General features: G+C 48.0%; 1 protein-coding gene across 2 annotated transcripts; it reads right to left on the bottom strand.

Annotated features, from left to right (window-relative positions):
* Window positions 1–318: 318 nt before the first annotated feature.
* On the bottom strand, window positions 319–21,453 carry si:ch211-194b1.1 (protein Wiz). Of its 2 annotated transcripts, none has more exons than XM_041956355.1 (17): window positions 21,291–21,453; window positions 20,570–20,747; window positions 20,282–20,483; window positions 19,924–19,999; window positions 19,197–19,345; window positions 17,444–19,093; window positions 15,984–16,427; window positions 14,647–15,054; window positions 12,584–12,733; window positions 11,582–12,145; window positions 11,017–11,484; window positions 10,365–10,865; window positions 9,016–9,594; window positions 8,706–8,917; window positions 5,411–5,732; window positions 4,135–4,300; window positions 319–3,369 (listed from the first exon to the last, which is right to left on the bottom strand). In XM_041956355.1, the coding sequence occupies exons 2-17, from the start codon at window positions 20,675–20,677 to the stop codon at window positions 2,994–2,996; spliced, it is 6,375 nt and encodes a 2,124-aa protein (XP_041812289.1). In that variant the 5' UTR covers window positions 20,678–20,747; window positions 21,291–21,453; the 3' UTR covers window positions 319–2,993. The 2 variants fall into 2 exon arrangements, with proteins under 2 accessions (XP_041812289.1, XP_041812290.1); XM_041956356.1 differs by having other exon boundaries at window positions 5,411–5,669.
* Between the last annotated feature and the right edge of the window lie 573 nt (window positions 21,454–22,026).

Raw genomic sequence — 22,026 nt, 5'->3', positions numbered from 1 at the left:
ACAGACAAAAACAAGCAGATATCAACATATTTTAAGATATTTCATCTTAGATTTTGCTTCTTGCAGTGTCTGACTGTCTTCAATTAACGGTATTGTTTTGTTTCTATCTATACTGTGTGGTTAAGCCACACTGCGGTCAATAAAGTTCCCGAGATCCTCCATCCTCCCCCGCCATCTAGGGTTGTGCTCAATATATTGATATTGCTGATATTGTAGCTCCCCCTAGTGGCCAACAACCATAACAACAAGGGTTTGCACACAACACTGGCCACCACCTCCAGCAACTGTTGACATCCCAGAGAGCAAAGATGCTGTGACGTCACAATAAAGGCAACAATTCAGTGTCTGAAATTGAAATTGAAATCACATTTATTGTTTGTTCTGGAGTTGATTCACTTAAAACTTAACCCTTTGTGTACAGTACAGTTCTGTTCTTGACTGTGTCTTTTTCTTCTTAGTCGTCATTGTCATCTCACTGTCTTTTTACACGCTTCCGTTCGCGCACACACACACGAGCACGCGCGCACACACACACACACGAGCACGCGCGCACACACACACACACACACACACACAACAGCCAGTTACACCAGCTGAGGCTTAGTCAGGTAATCTTAAAAGGGAACACTAATGCGCCGGCCTCTGATTCACATCTTACGCAGTAATGCGGCCACAGCCCTGCAACAGGCTGCAGCATCTATTACCCTGTGAATGCAGAGAGAGGATCATATCTCACCGAGCACAGTGGTCCCCTTTGAGACCTGCTTATTAGAGTCCTCTGATACCAGGACGTGACAATCACACTAAAACGATTCCCTCACGCTCACTCACTCGCCAGCTCCCGACCTGCGACACTCTCGCCAGCACCAAAGTTTCAGCTTGGAGAGACTAACAGATAAAAATAAAAAATACTCTAAATTCACCTTGCAGGACTGCAAATACAGAAATGCACAGAGCAATAAAAAATACATAGCATCAAAGGTTTAAATCAAATCACGATAGAGGAATTAAGATCACTTATTTTTTTAACTACCTTGCTAATAGAACTGCTGATAGCTCTACTAGCATCAACAGTTTCTTAAGTACATGTAGTTATATAGTATGTATCTATACTCCATAAAAGGGTTTGGGTATCGTTTGGATCGAACAGTCATGTTTCAAACATGGGCAACGCTGGAACAAACTTTAAAAGGTCGTCAGCCTACATGGACCCTTTGGTTATTGCTTCAGTTGTGGGTTGATATGAACGCACTCTGAAGCAATGCAGAAAGAAACAGACTTCAGCCTCAGGAGCCCGAGGTCAGACGTGTTTCTGTGTTTGGACAAGGGGGGGCGACAGTTCTCAGGAGCCCTGCGTGAATTCGAGTTTGGCTTGTGTTCATGTTTGACTGGAATAATCTAACCCTACAGTAACAACGCGAGTCCCATCAAGCCGCTCCAGGAGCCTGAGTCTCTCAAACTGGGGGAACTCGGCGGTGCGTGTAGTGGATGCAGATCACCGCCGCTTCAGTCCATTGTTCAGTGTGGAGCCTTGGGGAACTCGATAGCTGTGCAGAGTTTCCTCCACCATCAGGTCCAATGTAAACAGCTTTTACAGAGGCAAGACAAGGAAGTAAACAGACTCTTTGGCACATCCTAACACGACGACGGATGCATATAAGTCCTGATCAGACTACGTACAGACAGGCTCCCCCATTTAGCTCACTTTGAGCTATGGAGGCGTCTTCCCGTCAAGCAGTTTTACTTCTGTCTGTCTCTTCAGAATGGGAAACAAATGCGCATTTGCTATGTATGTACACAAACATACATACTATCACACACACACACACACACATACACACACACACCGTGCACCTGTGCAAAAGTGCACCGCCGACCTATTTCCAGACATTCCAAAGTTCTACTTAAGCTTCAGAAGGACCTAGCTTACCACATTCAGATGCATAATAACAATAAATAAATACGAATTTGGGTTGAAAAAGGCAGGAAGAAAATGGCAGCAGTGTGAATGGAACAACTTGAAATGTGTGACCTTAAGTCGTGCCTTCAACACAACGGCAGCCCTCTCCGCTGAAAGCAGCAGACTGTGGAGTAGTAACGCCATGACGGTCAAACGATCAGCGCCGGGGTGGCGCGGGGCACGTGTCTGGCTGTGTATGAATGTGTGCATATATGGTATTAATAGGTGCTTTAAGCTACATTCAAACAATGTATATTTGGGGGTCAGTATTACATTAGAGTTAGTTTACTAGGGGGGATCTTCCCTTTTTTGGGTGTGCTTCCACTTCTTGCTCCTTTAACCAATCGGAATTAGTCAAATTTCGCCCGCTTCGCTGGGCCTTTCAGTAAGTGCTCAGTGACAATGTCAACATTAAAAGTGCCTCTTTTTAGTGTTATCACATGTTTCAACCACAACACTAGCATGATTAGAAATGTCAATCTCAGTCGGGACCTTCAGGTGAGAGGCTGTGGCCAGAGCTACCAGCATGCCGATAGAAGTGGCCAAAGCCTCACAGGTCTTAGTAACGCACTGTTCATAAAGGGGGAAGGGGGGGGGGGGGGGGGGGGGGGGGGGGGGGGACTGTCGTAGATGAAGGAGGGGGGGTTGAAGGTTGCTAATGGGCTACATTAACCCCTAAATCGCCCAGTGAATGGGAGGAGAGGTACAGCAACGGTCCAATTTCATCACCTGAACATTCAATATGAACAAGGCAAACACAACACATTGGTTCATCTCTCCTCGTAACCTTGGACTCCTTCCACAGTCATCCATCCCCGGTGCACAGATAAGCCAGGAGAGCTTCGTTCCCATGGTAACGGGACTTAGTAACAGTCTAGAAAGCTGCTTCAAAGGTGCTCAGAGGGCCCTTTGGAGGGGAAACACTCCTCCTCAACAACACTTTGTGAAGGCCAAAGGAAAGAATCGGATGGATGAAAAGAAATTGCAAAGGCAGGACACAACAAAAGGGGCCAAATGACCGATGAGTTTGAGCTTACGCTGTCTGGGTGGGGAGGACAACAGAGGCTGGAGACTGGGCGGGCTGCTCCTCTGAGACCTTTACTATCTCTGTGGCAGTGACAGGCGGAGCACGCTCGGCCAGAGGCGTAGGGGAGCGGCTGCTGGGGGCTGTGGTGAGGGTCGGGGTGGAGGTGAGGGCAGGTGTGGTAGAGGTGGTACTAGAGGTAGAGGTGGAGGCTGGGGCAGAGGCCTGGACCGGGGCTGGGTCATCAGCTGGGGCAGGGGGTCCGGCAGAGGCTGCTTTGGACGCAGCAGGCTTGTTGTAGTTCATCTTGAGGATGTGCTGCTGGAGGTGTCTGATCCAGTCCTCCTGCACCGACAGCGGACCGTGAAACTCCACCTCGCAGAACCTGACGCAGACAGAAGAACACTGTAAAAGGTACACTCCGCAGGATTTACCTCTCAATCATCACTTGTGACCCATGAGAAATGTGTGGTGGTGTCTGTATCTGCAGAGACCCTGGCCTCCACCGCTATTTTCTGTTTTTTGCTGTGTTTGTAACATTTCTTGGCGTCAACCTTTGGCCGGTGGGTGTGAAGCCCCCAGCCAATGGCAGCAAACACACTTTGAGGTTGGGCCTTCATAAAAACAAGTGACCAGGTTACATCACTGTCTCTCTCCTCTGCCCCCCTGTGTGTGTCACACACACACACATCTGAATAGTGTGTTCACAAACAGCAGCTGACAAATCCTGCATATGCATATATTTACAGCTGGGAATTATGCAGAGTAACACCATCAGCGGTCTACGATCTACTGTGGCTCCAGCAAAGTTTTCACACAAAGCAATAACATATAAACTGATGGTGTTAAATTCAGCGCCTCCCTCGGGGAGCAGCCGACTCTTTTCACTGCAGTTATATCAGAACTTAAGCACTCATTCATGTTGCATGAAAATCCCAAATGATTCACTATTTTCAATATAGTGCATTAGCAACTAAAAGTGGAGTACTGCTCGGCAGGGGGTGGGGGTGAGGATTGCTGCTCGGGGATTACGGGACTATTTAAAATTTTGCCAGACAGTTCTATTAATGCTGCTGTCTCAAAATATCTAATGGTAAGGGCCCGGAACGTGTCCGGGAAGCTCGCTCTCACGCACGCAGGTTTCGCTCACCGGCACTTCAGGGTGTAGAACTTGCCCACCAGTTTGACCAGTGGGTAGGAAGGTGGTTTGGGCACCAGGGCGGGGACGGTGCCTGTGCGGGGGGGCTTAGGAGGGCCGCTGTCTCTCTCTGTCCCATCCGGGCAAGACGGGTGCTTCAAGGGCCGACGCTCGAACCCTGAACAAGGAGAGGAGGAGGCGACAAACAGGGTCAGTGCAAAATGCAGCAGCACCGAAACGCCTGTGTGTGAGAGCATCAGTCCAGTGTCGCTGTTATTAACTTATTCCAGTCAGCATCACATTTCCCTGAAAGCCTCTGAGGTGGAGCTTTCTTTCTAAACCCAGCAGGTGCATCAGCTGCAATAATTCTCTCGTTCCTCATTTAATTTTGCACTTGCGAGGCTAATTTGTACACACTTCAATACCTCTGATGGAAAAATGTGGCCCTTTCGCCACTTTTCAAAGAAATAAAATCCATAACTAACGCAAGTCAAAAAGGATAAAAGATAAAAGTTGCTGTCACTGAAAACAAAGGCTAGCACAGAACTGTGGCTTTCCTCCTAATATTTCATTAATTTCCCCTGATGAAACCGCTTGTTTTCACTCTTTTAGTGTAAGAGACTCTTTTTATTTGTCTTACATCTGAAGGATCAGTTAACCCTGCCACTGTGTGGCTGCGCTCAGTCACCTTTTCTCACAGTCTCAGTCATGCTGGCGGCTGCTAGATGCTAATGTCAGTAGGCTGAACACGCTGATGTTCAACAGGTGCAACGGTCGTTCTTCATTTGGCATGTTAGCATGCTGATGTTTGCCAATTAGCACCAGGCAGTACAGCATAGGCTGATGGGAATGTCTTTCTTTTTGCAGGCGATGGCACTACACAAAAAGCTACGGCATCACCAAGGTTATTAAAATTCACCCTGAGGGGGAGATGAATGTGTGTACAGAGGTTCACAGCAATCCATCCAACAGATGTCAAGACATTTCACTCAAAACCACAAATATCAACCTGGTTGTGCTAGAGGAAAAGTCAAAGGGATTATTCTCCTGGGGAACATTAATGTCTGTTCAAAATGCCATGGCAATCCATCCTATAGGTGCTGAGATATGGTGCATTTTATTATCCACTAATACAACCAACCCTAGAGCCACATCGTTAGCATAAAGCTAACGTGGCTAATTCAATTGACAAAGTACAAAACGCACAGGAGTGGGTACATGACACCTGCAGGCGTATGTACCTAACTGAGCGCATGGAGGCGAGAACATATGCCGTATGGTCACATACCTCTGGGCAGGCGCACGTTCAGCTCGCTGCGTGCCACCTGTGCTTGTAGCGGGAGGTTGCCGGCGAGCCGCGAGAGGCCCGGACTGCTGCGGCCTGGCCTGATGGGAGCGGCCAGTGGACTGGCACCGGCTTCATCCTCGGCAGTCTTGGAAGGTTCCTGGCTGACCTCGCGGCTCAGCGGTCGGACCAGGCTCACGGCCAAAGACGAGGACCACTGGGAGGAGGAGGAGGAGGAGGAGGAGGAAGAGGAGGAGGCCTTCTGCGATGAGATGGGGAGGACACGATCAGAATCTGCTGACGCAGTGAGAGGTGAGCTGCTCTTCTGGAAGAGGGAGAGAGATGAGTTTTCCTAATCAGCGGTATGTCAACAAGAGGCGCTGGAGCTGCCATGTCTCCATCGCACTATATTAGCTAGCTGTACTCACATGCTCTCACTATATATATATATATATATATATATATATATAAACATACATATATACACACTGTATATGTGTGTGTCTGTGTGCGTGTTTGCTGAGAATTAGATGAAAAGATATGTAATATATATAATAAAAATAAAGTGGTGGTTAGCTTAGCATAATGACAGGATGGAAAACATTAGCCCGGTTCTATCCAAAGGTAACAAAATCAGCACATCTAAAGTTCACTAATTTACACAGAATTTTTACCAAAGTGTTACAAATAACTTCATGTGCTTGACTATTTTTTGGCTAGCTCAGTGATTCACCTGGTAAGCTAAGCAAAGCTAAGCTAAGCTAAGCTAAGCTAAGCTAACCAGCTGCTGCCTGCAGCTTCGCATTCATCGTACAGAAATGAGAGCGGTAACAATCCTCTCACCTAACTCTCAAGAAGTGAAAATAATTGTCAAAAAAATTCCTTTAATTAAATTTTTTCCTGTCAATATTGTGAAAATTAGTTTATCAGTTGCTACTTGTAAGGTTTTTTGATTGGCCACTTTCTGCTGAAAAGCAAAATGTTGAGTGTCGAGTTCACATTTTGTAAGACTTTGGTAGATGAGTAAGTTAATAAGTATTAGGCCATTAGGCAGCTGTGACATTCTGTGTATTTGTTTTACAATTAATTAAGTGTAGTCTTCATTTCAATGTACTGTATACATTAGCAACAGCTAACCTTTCAAGTGCTTCTGTCATTATTAAAGCACTAATTAGGAGCACAATTAGGATCTGACGGCTTGGCAATTAAGAGATCTTTATGTGCTGGTTTTGTGCTCTAAGTAGTCAGTATCAGCTGCTTTACAGAGTAAACGGATAAGGCTCAAAGGCCAATTACTAGCTTTTTCTGGAGCTTTCAACCGCACCTCACAGTCATTAGTCGTAATGGAGAGTGAATAATGATCATAGTTATAAGTAAAGCAATCAGTATCTTTTATCTATTAATGAAGGCCATGATAGCATTTGAAAGATCCACAGAAAACAAGCAAGTGCACCTTGAGTCAAGATGATTTTTGTCCAAGAAAAAGGCAAAGCATCGTTACTCTGAGCAATAAAAGACACTTTCACAGAGAAATCGCTTCAAAAAACTGGAGCTCCTGGCACGGCCGGGAAGCTTTGCTGCATGTTATACCCCTCTCTCTCTCCATTTCCTGTCTACCTCTTCATATTCTCCATCCAACAAAGGCAAAATGTGCCCCATTAAAAAAACAAAAAACAAAAACCTTCTGCAAGTGTTTTCACTTTCACTTCCTGATTAGTGCTCATCTCAGGACCGAGCCTGATTCACATGCCTCTCACACTGTTCATCATTCTTATCAGTAGTTAAGAGTTTGGTGACCTCACACATCTCCCAGCATACAGTAGCTACACCCAGCGTCACCCAGCTTCACTCAGCTACACCCAGCTTCACCCAACATGTGAGGTGTGCAGGGCTTTTAGGAATGTTTCAGCACTTTGGTTCATACAATGTGCATCTGAATTAACTGACGGCAATATCTTTATATAAATAAATATCACTCAGTTCACTTATTCATCATTTCTTGTATTTCGTTTGTCTTTTTTGGAGATTAATACACATGCAACTAGCCTGCAGTGAAACTATGAATACTAAACTATATGCAGTGCTCAACTACTTTGGACTGGCCACATACCAGGGCTGCAGCCCACTGGAGCTGTCACAGGTAGACAATGAATTGATTAGTCAATTGACAAAAAACTTAACTGTCAACTATTTAAATGATTGACTGATTGATCCTGATTGACGTTATCTGGTTTCAGCCTGTTTTTCTCTGTTTTAAATCACTGTAAGCTGAATATCTTTGGATTCTGGACTGCTGATTGGAAAAAACAAAGACATCTGAAGACATCTGTTTTCAAATGAGTGAAAACCACAAAAATTTAAGATTTCAATCACTTAACAGGAGCACATCCTGTCCACATTAGCAGTTTTGCCTGTATATGACTTAATGATTTATCAATTATCAAAATGGCTGCTAATTAATGTTCTGTCAACCGATTAATGGTCTATATGGTAAAACTATGCTATCAGTCACTACTTAGTCCTTCGATACAGGTCTAATGGTACAAAACATGCAGCTTAGTAGGGTTCATTTCTCCAGTGTGAAAAAGCCCCTTTACAATATGACTACAAGGACATTTAAAAAGGTGATCCATTCTGTATGTGTGTCACATCACAGCTCAGGGAAAAGGTGTGACGGTGACGCAAATGCACCAGAATCTAATTCAGGAGGGAGAATAAGGAGGGAAAAAAAGTACATTTTCTTCTATCAACAGCATGCCATAATTTATCTGAGGATGAAACATAAGCTGCCAGGCACCCTGGTTACTATGGCAACTATCAAGTCAATAGCTGAGTTGTTCTGGCATCTGTCCCCACAGTGGTTTTTGCTGGGTGTAAAGATACAGGATCTACAGTAAGGCTCAAAGCTGTTAGACAACACGTCTGAAGCTTTCCAAGACACAAAATGTCTGTCGAGCCACCAGCTGAGGCGTGTTAGATCTCCAAGCATGACGCCCATTCAAAGACACCGCGAGGAAAGTGAGTGTGTCAGAGAAGTAGCACAGTAGGTTATGATCGTGTGCCTTATAGCTGCTTAGCTTTGTGGGAGGCCTGACTTTTTCCACTGATACTTTACAGTTTTTACCCTGAGGACAAAAAAAAAAATCACTCACACTCGCAACAGCAGACCGTGCTGACGTGTCAGAGATAAAGCAAAGCGAAGTCTGAGAGCTCGTTCTGTTCATAAAAACACCTGCACTGACCTGCGTTATTACACCAACATGGATTAACGGCTTTCCACCCGACTGCCTCTCCTCACCTTCTTGAGGGTGGAGCGGCTACCCTGCATGTAGCTACGATGCATCTCCAACACCTTCTGCGGCCTGCTGCGCATCCAGGCGCTAAGCGTCTCGATGGGGGATCCATTTACACACCACTCAGTCACACCGAACTGCCTCAGGTGGGCTCGAGCGTGGCTCGCCAGAGCCTTGCGGTTCTCAAAGTAGAAGCCGCACAGCTCACAACTGGGATCTGGAAATTACAGGAGGGGAGGTGAGGGAAGAGGGGTCTCTTTTTATATCGAATAATCGTCTGCATCCTTTAAAAAGAAGAACGTATCAATGACTCACCCTGGTGCCTGTGCTTGTCTGGGGAGGGTTTTCTTTTGAAGGAGAAATCATGTGGCTGTGGTGAGAAAGTCTTCAGCTGATGAGGTGGTGAGTGGCCAGTCTCCACTGATTGAGCCTCCTCAGACAAAGGCCTTTTCCCCAGCGGGGAAATCCTGAAGAACTTCCCTGCAGGTGGGGTAGCAGATGTGCCCACAGACCCCAGGCCCTGCTTGTGTAGCCTTGACCCTGACTGCAGCAAACTGAGAGGGGATTTGCGGAATTTGGAGGACTGATAGCCTGAAACGCCCACGCCCTCCGAACTGGCCGTGCCCCCCGTGCTCTCCCATGGACTTGGACTGTTGGCTCCCTGGCTCGACTCCTTCTTCACTCCCTGGTCCGAGTAAGAGGAGGCGCCTACGCCTCTCTTGTGCATTACTTCCCTCAGGGTGTCGATGGGCGAGCCGTTGACAGACCACTCAGTAATACCCATCTGGCGCAGGTGGGAGCGGGCGTGGCTGGAGAGGCCCTTGCGGTTCTCAAAGTATTCCCCACAGAACTCACAGCGAATATCTCTGGTAGGCTCCACCTCATGGGCCATGGCTAGAGACAGACAAGAGGGAGAAAGTCAGTGATTCATTCCAGGAACAGCATGAGTGGACTTACTGTTTTAATGCAAATATGTAAAGTATAATAGCACAGTTATTAGGATAATTATTCACTTTTTACTATGACTTGCAAAGAAATATACTTTGTGAATTTGCAAGTATGATTTGTGAGCTTCCTTACAGGAGATGTTTAACCTTTTGGGGAATATGTTTATATGCTTTCTTGCAGAGAGTTGTATGAGAAGATTGATACCACTCTCATGTCTGTACAGTAAATGTGACGCACAGCCAGCAGCCGGCTTGCTTGGCTTTGGAAACAGATGGGAAACAGGAGGCCTGGCTCTGTCCAAAAGCAACCAATCCACTTACCAGCACCTCTACAAGGCTCACTAATGAACACATTATATTGTGTTTGTTTGATTACTGCGTAAAAATGACAATTTGCTGGTGTTACTGGGGCATCCAGTGCTGGTTACTGGCTACTGGCACATACTACCCTTTAAAACTGACAATTAATTTAAGAAACAAGAGCAAACATGTTGATTAATGAGCTTTAAACGTGCTGGTAGGTGGATTCTGTTACTGTCGGACTGAGCCCGGCTAGCTAGTTTGGAGCCTCATGTTTACTGTACAGACATGAGAGTGGGTTTAATCTTCTAACTTAACACCCTGCAAGAAAGTAAATAAGTGTGTTTGCCAAAATATCTGTTCCTTTAAAAACTGCTAAATAAGCTATGGAGACAAAACTTTTTCAGGTTTCATTACCCAAATTGAGGGGGAGCGCACTGTCAGAGCTGCTCCAGTTGAGAGGTTCACCAGAGAAGCCGGCAGACCTCCCCACAGCTCCCGGCGTGGTGACCTCCAGCTGCACCGGCTCGGGCTTCAGCTTGAGGATCAGCCCGCTAGAAGACGCTGGCGGAGCTGAGCTCGGTTTGGACACCGCGGGCTGGGGAGGGCTGGAGGGGCGGGCGAAGGCGAAGGGTAGACGGCTGAGGAGGGTGGCTGAAGGAGAGGAGGAGGTTGACAGGGGTGAGCGAGGGGGACCCGGAGAGGACGGAGGCGGAGTTTTGAGAGGTTTCAGAGGAAGAGCGCAAGGCAGGCCCCGTCTTGTGATGATCTCCCTCAGGGTGTCGATCGGCGAGCCGTTCACAGACCACTCAGTGATGCCCATCTGGCGCAGGTGGGAGCGGGCGTGGCTGGAGAGGCCTTTACGGTTCTCAAAGTATTCCCCACAGAACTCACAGCCTATTTCCTTCGGAGGTTCACCTGAAGGATTAGAGAGGTGAGCTGAAATATACTGAATAGTTGCAATAGAAAATGAACCCCATCGAAAACATCCACTTATTACAGAAAAATGGCCCACCTCATGTGAAGGATTTACCACGTTAGAGAACGACCAGAAGAAACAAACACTCACTGTGCGGAAGGGCCATGAGCTCCCCACTACTCAGGCGGAAGACCCGCATGGAAGAAGACTTGAGACGCTTGGCAGGTGGGCCAAGTAAAGATGAGGCAGAGGAAGAGGTAGCTTTGGATGTCGTCCCACCCCCAGCTGTGGTCGCCTTATAGAGGAGGGAGGAGGAGGAGGAGGATGTGGAGGAGGAGGAGAGGCTCAGCAAGGAGGACTGCTTCGTGGAGGAGAGCGTGGTCGTGAGGCCCCGCGGCTCCGTGTGGCTGTCGAGCTGCAGTGCACTGGCTTTGTGCTTGAAGTCGTCGGTATCGATGAGCTGGTTCAGGAGGTCGATGGGAGAGCCCTTGGATTCGGAGTACTCCACCCCAAAGTGCCGCAGGTGGGCTCGAGCGTGGCTGGACAGGCCTTTCCGGGTCTCAAACCAGGCGCCGCACAGCTGACAAACGATGTCCTTGTTGGGGTCCACCTCCAGTGCTGCACGTGAAGAAGGAATAAAGTATGAGAACAAGAAGCAATGTAACTTTTTACAGAGTAATCAGAGACAGACTCCAGCGAGGGCAGCAACACTCACTGAGGTTGAGAGGAGCGTCATTCTCCTGCGGTGCCCAGAGGGGTTTGCTTGTTGTGATGGTGGCCGGGGCAGAGAGGTTAGAGGTCAAGCTTTTCATTCCCCCAGCCTTGTGCTCCGGGGAGCGCAAGGGGGAAGACACGGGCAGCAGGGAGGAAATGGGGGCTTTCCTCACTACTGAGGACGGGGAGCCGGAGTGAGGCGGAGCTGGAGAGGCACCAGGAGAAGGTGTGGGCGTGGAGGAGGAAGAGGGCGGCGCCACTTTCTCTGCTTTGGCCAGGATGGAGAGAGGGATGGGTTTCTCGTCTAAGTCCATGTCTTCTAAATCCTCATCTTTCCGAGGAACGGGCGGGGAGGGGTTGTTGGCTGAAAGCGGCTCCAGGGGAGGTGAGCTGATTTGGCCGTCTGCGTTGCGCTCCTTGGCAATTTGGTAGAGGAGGTTGATGGGTGCCCCGCTGCTCTCTGACAAACTGATGCCCAGCTGGCGCAGGTGGGAGCGGGCGTGGCTGGACAGTCCCCTCCGGGTCTCGAACAGAGCGCCACACACCTCACACTTCAGGTTGTGGACTGCAAAAGAGGCGAGAACAGTGGATGAGTAAATATTACCGCCGACATCCTGTTAGTGTGTTCTTTCATTCTTCTAACCAAGGGCAGCGTTAACGGAAAGTTTGCAAAGCAACAGCAGGTGGCTGAGGTTCTTCTAGAGGCCACAGATTTCCCAGAGGACATGTCAGCTCACTTACCCTTCCTGTCTACATCTTCACCCAGTCTGCAGCTCCAGCCAAGTGCTAGAGGTGCTCTCATTAGCTCCTAAACACATTTGTCAACCTCTCAGGATCTCCCCAGGGACAGCCCCTCTCTGATGTAGTGTCACCACGCCTCAACGCTGACCTGGGGTCAGTTTTACAATCTCCCCCCCTGACAGCTATGATAAGGCTTTGCTGTAGCAAATCCAATCCCTTGTCAGCAATCGGGGGGGTCAGCACCACCATATTTCTCTCTCACCCTTGGAGTCTGCATCCTCCCCAGGAGAGAGGCTGTCTGCGTCCACGCTGCACGGCCCCGTTTTCCCAGGGCTCGACCTCAGACCGTCCAGAGCTGGAAGCCGCCGCAGCTCCTCCTCATCCTCTTCCTCAGCTGCTTCCTCCTCCTCACCTAAAACATGACAGGGAATATCCATATGAGAGCAGAAATGCCATGTTAATTAGGCCAATTAAGTGACTGTGACAATGAATCACCTTAAAATAAACGATGGTGTCTGACAAATCAGTCTCAGACGTGATTTTAATGTCTGTGCTTCTAAAATAATAATTAAAAAAAGCCTTTTGGAGCATACAGATGTATTTTTGAGTGTCTTGGGGATAAACAGAAGACGGGCTGGGAGCAGAAAAATCAACTCAGTCTTGTGAGCTCATCATCATCAGCCCTCGTAATAGCAGCATCAAAACGTCCTCTGTGAGGAAACGTGCATGAAAATAATCCAACTAATGAATCCCTGACAGGAGAAGTAGTAAATGCAGTACTGTATGAAGCAAACATGGCAGTCTTGGTTCCCCGCAGTCAGGCATTCCTGGGACAAAAGTGCCATTTTCTGCGACAAATCGGTAAATCAAAAGAGACGTGGAGACAGACAATGCTTTTTGTCTGGTGGGCGGCTCTGCGCTTGTCAGTTCATCTCTTGACTGTAAAAGAGCGGCGATGTGACACCTCGGAGCGCAGCGTTATAACACCAGCTATTATAAGCAAGATAATAGCACATAATCAGCCGAGCATTTCTAAAACGGAACAAAGTAGCAACCCGCTAACTTGACTCTGCATCCATCCAGGCAGAGTCGCCCCGAACAGCCCCACACTTCCACGGAAAAGTGATACTTCGATTATACTTCGTTGATCCGGATAAGTTGTAATAAGATTACTGACTATGAGCGCTTTCGGTCCACAAAGTTACCGCGTTTTCTGAGCGATCCCACTGTTAGTTTGTGATCAAAAAACATGCACAAATGCATGCACTTGAAAGCACAGCGTGTCCTCTATCAAAAATCAAAGCAAAGTAAAATGGCGAGGATTGGGCAACTGTGGGCTAGGTAATTTTAGAGATCCTGCAGCATTGAAAATACTGGACGTCATCCCAGACGTGCACAATAAAACCTTCGCCGACATTAAGACAACACAAACTGTGACTACGATATCACAACAGTGGCGAAATCAGCGCAATTTATCAGCGCGTGCGAAAACGGAAACACCCGAAACAATACCGCTGACCCGCTTTATGAGCTTTTGACATGCATGTCATGGGCTACCTGCACGGCTGTGCGCGACATTGATTTTTTCTTTACGTGGGCTCACATGTTAAAGAGTTTTTAATGGCTGTTGTCTGGCTACAACGTGACAGAAGATGCGGCGCGAGACGCGCAGTGCAACGCCGCCGTGCGATCCGAGGGCACGCGGTGCACAGGAATTACAGCGCGCGGTACTCACCGGTCCGCAACCGCAGTGCATCGGACTCCCGGCAGCTGAGGCCAGACAGTTTTTCCGCTATTGTTTGGGTCTACGGGGAGGTGGAAGCAGCCATTTTGCCCCCATATGCACCGCTAAGCTAAGGCGTGACCAATCGAGTGGAGGCGGAGGTTGGGATAAATGCACCGAGTGCCACATCAACCACGGGCATCAGGGACTCTCTCTCCCTCTCTCTCCCTCTCTCTCTCTCTCTCTCTCACACACACACACACAAACACAATCGAGGCTGATTTTCTCGACAGCCACCATCAAACACTTCACACGGTGAAAAAAAGCAGTACAAAGCAAACAGACAGATGCACTTAGAACAGTGGCACCATCTGAACTCACATTTAACACTGCTTAATGCACTTGGAATAGTCTTCTTCACCTCTCCAGGTATCACTACTGAGGTCAACGCGCCCTGTGCCCAGTTCAAAGTGCAAACACTGACGGGGTCACCAGGTTATAACTATCAAACACATCAGCAACCAGCAGAACAACCACACAGCCAATGAGAAACATGCATTTGGCGCAACACTATTTTTAAGGACAGACTGATGAAAACTTACCTTCACACTCTTCTTCACAGTCCTCCTTCTTGCAGTGTTGAGATGCTGTCGGCTGTGCATCAGCAGCGGCAGCACTCGGCGTCCTTTCACTTGTCTCCCCCTCCAGCTTTACCTCAATGATTCCCTCCCCTTCCTCCTCTTTTTCCTCTTCCTCTTCCTCTTCCTCCTCACCCTCCTCCAGTGAAGAGCCGGGGCTCCGGGGGGGTGCCGTGGGGATTACAAGGTCGGGCCTGCTGGAGAACAGCTCCCTCAGGATGTGGATCGGCGAGATGGTGACGTCCCAGTTAGTGATGCCGAAGTCGCGGAGGTGGGCCCGGGCATGGCTGGACAGGCCGGCCCGGGTGTCGAAGCCGGCGCTGCAGAACTCGCAGTGCATCACGCTGAATGTGTCCGGGTCGAAGTTGGCAACTGTGGAGAGGTAAGGCGGTACGGGTGGGAGTTTAGACCTGTGACTGAATGTGCAGGCTGATACTTGACAGCTGTAGACTGACTGACAGCTGTGCCGTCTTCTAAACCTTTTAGGCTTCTGACAATGTGTTGATCGGTTTGATTCACAAGAACTTGTGACCAGTTCAACTAAAGAGCGATTTTTAGCCGAGCTAGTGGGAAATGGCAACGTTGGCCCAATCAGTCCACCACTTTGGCCAAGACTTATCTCAACAACTATTGGACGAATTGTCATATAACTTGGTGCAGACATTCATGGTCCCAAGAGGATGAATTCTTCTGGCTCTGCTGATCCCCTGAATTTTCCTCTAGCACCACCAGCAGTGTAAAATTTGTGTTTTGAGTGAAAATTCTCGACAAATACAAGACGGATCGCCATTAAATTTGCTACAACACTTTTTTAGACCAAATACCCTCGAGGCTGATGACTCAGGTGCACGTTGTGGTAAGTGCAAGCATGCCATCACGCTGAGATGGTGAACATATTTATAATATTAAACCTTTTTTGTTCAGTTTTCTTATGCTGCTAATCATCTTGTGACCCCCTAAGATTTATGTTGTAACTCTTGCTCGCCCAGGTTTGGGAATCACTGCTTTACGCTCTTGTAGCCAAGTCTAAAAGCAGCTTACATGAATTGTTCCTAGATAGTCATCAAAAATTAAATCTAGACAGAAAGGATCGCAAAAAAAGCAAAAGTGTAGTATTTGTTCTGTTGTGGCTGAACCGGGCATTTAAGAGAATTATGGTTTAGCTAATACACAACACGGCTAAAGTCAAAGTCATTATGTGAAACACATTAAAACAAAGACAAGAAAAAAAGAAATTGTCTGTCAGGACGGATTCTGCTCATCTACACAGCCGAAAGAAATAAATGCAACAAGCTGCTGACCTTTTTTCTTCTTCTTCTGATAGGAGAACTTCTTCTCAATCGCATTAACTTCCTCGGGGGATATGAAGTGACGCACATTGTAGCTGACGCCCACTCGGTTCAGGTGGCCCCTCACGTGATTGGCAAGCCCAATGCCATTATGAAATCGATCGGGGCAGTAGGGGCATTTCCTCTCCACGCTCTTGAGTGCCTCTGCGTCCTCATCAATCCCGCCGTTGTCTTCATCCAAGATGCCCTCTGACAGGAAACGTCGCACGCGTTCCTCGTCAATGTCGTCGTCATCATCATCACTGTCAATTTCTGCAGGAGCGGCAGTAACCCGGTTGCTCCTCCTCAAAAAGAAAACCTTTCCGTCTCTTTCCCCTTCCAGCTTGTCTTCGTCCTTCATCGCACTCTTCTTAGGAGGGAGTGACGATGTAGCTCTCTGCTGTGCCGAACACTCGTCTATAAAGACAACAGAATCAAAGTAGTGTTAAAAAAAACAGACAAATCCCACTCACACTGAAATAGTATGCCTACCTTAAATACTACATAACTATGCTAACAAAGCTAGACTTCTGCTACAGAAATCTGATTACTTAGACAAACCCTTAACCTGCAATCTCTAAGGGTTTGCATGCATGAAAACCCTGGAGAAGGAACATTTTGTCACATCGGACAGTAATGTTGCTGAAGGAATATTGTACTGCCATCCTACTGCCGTATGAAGTTGTTAATGGCTAAATCTAGTGCTAGCAAAATGTTGCATATTTACACATCCAGCAGTTATGGAGAAACATTAGCATTCATTTGGAGCCGTGTTGAGCGATGCAAGGCCATTATTTTCCCTACTTTTGGCTCAATTTGATTCTCCGCCAAATCCTGAGAGAAATTTCTGGCTCTTTTGCTGCTAAATGCTTCACTATGTTCACCAGCTAGTCACTAGTTTTACTGTCAGCAGCTTGATGCTGGGCAGGTAGCGGACTGTTTAGCTTTTTCGCTGAAAATAGCTGCCTGCTGCTGCCTAGAAATGACACTATATGAGCAGTAAAAATGAACCAAAACAGTAAAGCTGCGGAAGCCAAAACAATTAGCTGAAAGATGCTAAAATAGTCAGAGGTGAAGGGAACTGCAGAGTCGGGCGATAATTCTGTTCGGGTCTGTCCCAGCAGACGACACCTTTCACATCACACATCGTCATTTGATCCATTGTTTATAATAAAAATACTGATTAGTGCAGCTTTAGTCTTTTCTCTGGAAACAGGTCTTCTGTACAATTACAACACAGTGCTATGAGCATGTAGCATGTAAACGGTGGCTGTAGAGAAACCAGACTAATGTTTTGTCCACATGCTCAAAACTTTTGTGAGCATGTGATCAGCGACTCTGGCGACATGCTGCAACAACTTGCAAAGAAATCAAGTGAAGGTGATTTAGTTTGAACTCAGCATCAGAGTCTTTAGTGTGACATTGAGTCTCACCTGTGTTTGATCGTGCTCTGGTGTGCGGTTTCACTCCATCAGGTGAGTTGGCCTCTTGTCGGGAACACTCATTGTCAAGCTCTGTGCTCTGATCTTTGTCATGCTCTTCTTCTTCACTCCCAGACAGCTTGTCATCATCCAGTTTGGGACGAAACTTGGCCGGATCAGTCCAAGTCTTCCCTCTTCTGCTGAATCTCCTGTTCCCAGCACACTTGAAGACCACCCGGCTCGTGGGCCGAGCTGCAGCGCTGTCCGGTATTGTGCTGTCCTCAGAGGCAGTGACTTCTTGCTGGCTTTTGCCTTGAGCTGCATCGGGCAGGGATCCAGATCCAGACCCAGAGAGATGGTCAGAATCTACGACGGGTTTTGGTATTCGAGCACCCACATTAGATCTTGAAGTCTCATCAGCCTGCGCCCCACTGATGGAGACCTGTCCAGGGTGAGCAAGTTTCTGGTGTTCCCTCATGACAGTCTGACTTGAGGTCAGGAAGGCACAATGACCACAGGCCAGGGAAGTGGATGCCAAACATGATGGTGAACCAGGGGATGGGGGGTCAGCCTGGAGAGCGGGTTTTTTCCTGTTGTGGGTCTTGCTGTGATTAGCCAGGGCCTGGGAGGTTCTTGTGCTGAAGTTACACTTGGTGCAGACAAAGCGGCGGCGGTAGGCAGAAACAGATCGGGCCTGAGCTGGAGTTCGAACTGAATTCGAAACAGTTGCGTTGGAGTCGAGAACTGCTGGGTCTGCGTCTGCTGTTGAAACTGGGGCTGGGGAAAGAGGTGGAGTCGTGACTATTTCTGGGTCTGACTCTTTGCCTGGAATCGAGGCTGCGCATGCATCTTGCATAATAGCTGGGTCTGGGCTGATATGCTTCACCACCTTACTGTCGAGTTTCTGAATCTCTCTCGCCTTCCCATTTTCATTCAGTTTCTCGATCTCCTCCAAGATCTTCAGACGGGACTCCTGGTGCCTTCTGTGGTGGTCTGCCAGTGTGAGCCGAGTCGGGAGGTTCCATCCACACTCAATACACCGAAAACGGCCGCTCTTTCCTAGACGGCCGCCACCACCTGCACCACTCTGACAGTGCTCAACTATGTGCTCCTGCAGGTGGACCTGCTTTTTGAAGTAAATGCTACATTCCACACAGGTGAAGATTTCTTTACCCGGCACTCCCTCACTTTCATCCTCTTTGTCTCTTTTCCCTCCTTTGTCTCTGAACTTCATCGGCTCTTCCACTGCTCCCTCTCCGAAGTTAACATCCTCAAAATCATAAACTCCTCCACCTCGATTCAGCTGCGCCGGCTCAGCAGGTTTTGGTTTTTGAGGACTCGCTCTCGCCCGCTTGCCAGTCTCAGGCAATGTGCGTTTCAGGGTGCCAAGTCCGGAGAAGGGTCTGAGCAGTACCCTCTTCTTTCTGCACCGCTGAATGAATGTGCAATGAGCCCAGGGGGCAGGAGGGGGACTCTCAGGGTCTGAGTCTCCAGGGAAGCTGTACACATCTCTCTCAGGCTCCTTTGTTTCCTTTCCCTTGGGCCTTTTCGGTCCCTCACTATTGTCTGCCTCCTCCTCCATTTGGCAACCGTCCTTTGGTTTTACTTTGGCCAGAAACAGCTCATCTCCCTCAGATACATTCCAGACTTTGCTGTCTGCCACTGTGAATAGAAAACAGAGGAATTATGAATGAAAGAAGCCTTAAGATAAAAAGGAAGATATCAAGTGTGCAGGCAGATCTTGTTTCTTCCTTATGGTACTTACATTCTGTTGGGCCAAGCTGAGATGCATTTGGCTCCTGTGCTGTTGTGCTCTCATCGTTGTCGTCGTGCCCCTCCACAGGAGTAGGCGAGTCAGTCTTGCGATGCAAGTGCTGCAGCTTTTCAGATTCTTGGTCATCTTCGCTATCAAGTCTGGAGAGCACCAGAAAGGAAACACACTGCATGAACACTTCTAACAAGTGAAAGCAGCATCTCTGCCTGAGACAAGTCAAGAATACAGATCAATTATCATCGAGGACAGTGAGGTCACATCCTCGTTAAAAACTAATTGTGGGTTTTAGGGGGAGTTTGAGGGACTGCTACTGGAAACTAAAACCTGGTGAGTATTTTCCATGCTGAATCCAATATTTGTTTAATGCTGTTTCCCCATTTCCAGTTTTTATGCTAAGCTAGGCTAACCAGCCTGTGGTGAAAGCCTCACATTTAACAGTGATATTGATCTTCTCATGAAACTCAAGACGCGTATCAGCATCTTTCATCAATATGACTTCTTCAATAAATAAAGCTTAAATAAACCTTGTTGTCTGTGGGGGGTTGGGGAGGACCACTACAACTCAAAACCTCAGGGTTTCTGAAATCCCCGCATTATATTTTTGAGTTTGAAAACAAAAAATGGTGTGCCTTTGTGAGGTCCCTCTGTCTGCGATTTCTGTCCAGCTGATTTCACCACCAAACAACTCGCTACTCTTCCTCCTGTTCCTCCTCCTCACCTGAGTCCAGAAGAAGGAGATCCTGGGCTGTGAGCAGCCAGACCATGAGGGTTAGAAAAGTGCTGTAGCTCCTCCTCTGACACATAACAGCACACAAAACACACAACCACAGCAACATCACTTCACAGCTCAACAGTTACAAATACAGTGCATACTCAGATTACATAGAGAGAGGAAGATGAGACACTTCTGACTACATGCAGACTGAGTAACATTCAGAACAATAAGGGGACAACAATTATATATAACATATATTAGCTAAATTCACTACTACTTCTAGCTTTGCTGTGTAATCACTACTATGCTACCCCTGAGAGGTGAGCAACAGGTTTCCAATACATATTAAGCCATGTGTTACCATCGAGTGTTTCTTTCTCAGAGTCAGAGTCCCAGCTTAGGGAGGAAGGAAAGGCTGAGGACCTGAATCTCCTCTGTGCGCTCCTCCCCAGGTCCGCATCGGGCGGAGTGCCCTCGGTCTGCTTGGAGCCCTCATCTCCAGCGTGGCCCCAAGAGCATTTGGCGGACATCAGGCCATCTTTCACATTTGGAGAACATGAGGACTGGAGGCGATGACAGAGGGCGTGCGTTAACAGACTGTCCAATAGCGGGAAGGAGAGTGATAATGATGCGCTCGATGATGTCTTACCTGTAAGGTGCAGTTGAGGAAGGTGGAGGTGACAGGGTTTTGTGCTGAGTTGAAGGGTGGGGGCCCATAGCTGGTCCCTGGGGTGAGGGGTCGCCCTTCTGGCTCCATGGTCCCCCAGAGAGCAGTATGGAGTCCCACTGGCGACCAGCCTGCCTACATTGTGCAGTCTCCACCTCTTCTGGAAACACAAACACACACCAACAAATGAAAAGTTTCACATATGAGACCCGCAGACGCCTCGGCTGCTGTTTACTGCATCAGCTCGCACACAAAACGTTAAGAAGAGCCTGCAGACTGTGAGGAGGACTCAGAAAGCAGATCAGACAATAGTCAAGTGTCAGATCTGCACAGCCTGCCGTGTTTGGGCTGTCCTCGGTGTTCTTCTCTGTTGCCAGCTGCAATTTTCGGACTGTCTGACCTATTTTCACAATATGTCTGCTCTTAAAGAATGAAACAGGGCGCCCGAATGGTTACATAAATAAGTGGCCTTTATATTCAGGCCCATGTCCTCTCCTGCTGCCCCTCTAAAAGGCAGCAAAGCGCCCGGGTACATCAAGGTGTCCCGCGGGCTCGGCCTCTGTTGCTTCAGAGGACGTGGCTGCCATCGATCCGCTCGCTGTCAGGTGACTACAACAACAATACATCCGCGCACAATGCCTTTCAAAGCCAAAAACGCCCATAAGCTGCAGGGTTGGTTTTTTTTTTCAGTGCAAATACTCACTGAGATCGGCCTGCTTTGCGGATCGCAGTGAAAGGCTGGCTGTTTAAGCACCGTTCGTCATACTTTCGGGACGGAGCTGAAGCTTTTACGCCCCGAGACGATGCTCGCCACGGGCTGCGGCTGCTCCCGTGGACTCACTGGCTCCTGTGGTCGCCGCTCGGGGTTTGTGCATGGATCCCTGGAAGATGCCAGGCAGAGGACTCCATGTTATTTGGCTTGCAGGCACGCCACGGCTGCGTACGTAACGTCGACGGGGAGGGCGACGAGAAGAGTTTGGAGTGAAGCAGCGCCGGAGTCAAGTTGAACAAGTTGAACTTTTGCGAGCGCCTCGCTTTTATGCGGATTTCTGGGTTTGTCAGGCTGGTGTGTGTGTGTGTGTGTGTGTGTGTGTGTGTGAAAGGCTTTATGCTTTAACGCGTTTTAATCGTGGTGACACTCTCCTCTGCCAAAGACTCAACACTGAACTGCGCCAACATGTGACTCTGACACTAATGTTGGTCTACGCCAGACATTATTTTATGTAAATTAGTGCAGTATGAAATTCAGTCAGTTGTGTGAATTTATTTTCAGTGGCTGGCCTCTGCTTGGCCCACAGTTAGCACTGGAGTAAATAACATTAACATTCAAAACATGTCTGAGATGAATCCCTCGCTATGTGAGGACAGGACAGCTGCATTGACTTTCCCAATTAGTTTGTGGAAGAAAATATTGTAAAAGCTGGAAATCAATATATGTC

The sequence above is a fragment of the Chelmon rostratus genome, chromosome 17, assembly GCF_017976325.1.
Source record: "Chelmon rostratus isolate fCheRos1 chromosome 17, fCheRos1.pri, whole genome shotgun sequence".
Classification (NCBI taxonomy): domain Eukaryota; kingdom Metazoa; phylum Chordata; class Actinopteri; order Chaetodontiformes; family Chaetodontidae; genus Chelmon; species Chelmon rostratus.
The sequence above is the reverse complement of the archived record's forward strand: the minus strand, read 5'-3'. Positions and strand labels throughout refer to the sequence as shown.

Bases quoted from the DNA above. Each gene is read 5' to 3' on its own strand.
- si:ch211-194b1.1 (XM_041956355.1), bottom strand. From the start codon at position 20,677: ATGGAGCCAGAAGGGCGACCCCTCACCCCAGGGACCAGCTATGGGCCC. The intron at 19,346-19,923 runs GTGAGGAGGAGG...GGTGCTCTCCAG, and splicing joins TCTCCTTCTTCTGGACTCAG to ACTTGATAGCGAAGATGACC. The intron at 16,428-17,443 runs GTGAGACTCAAT...TTGTCTTTATAG, and splicing joins CAGAGCACGATCAAACACAG to ACGAGTGTTCGGCACAGCAG.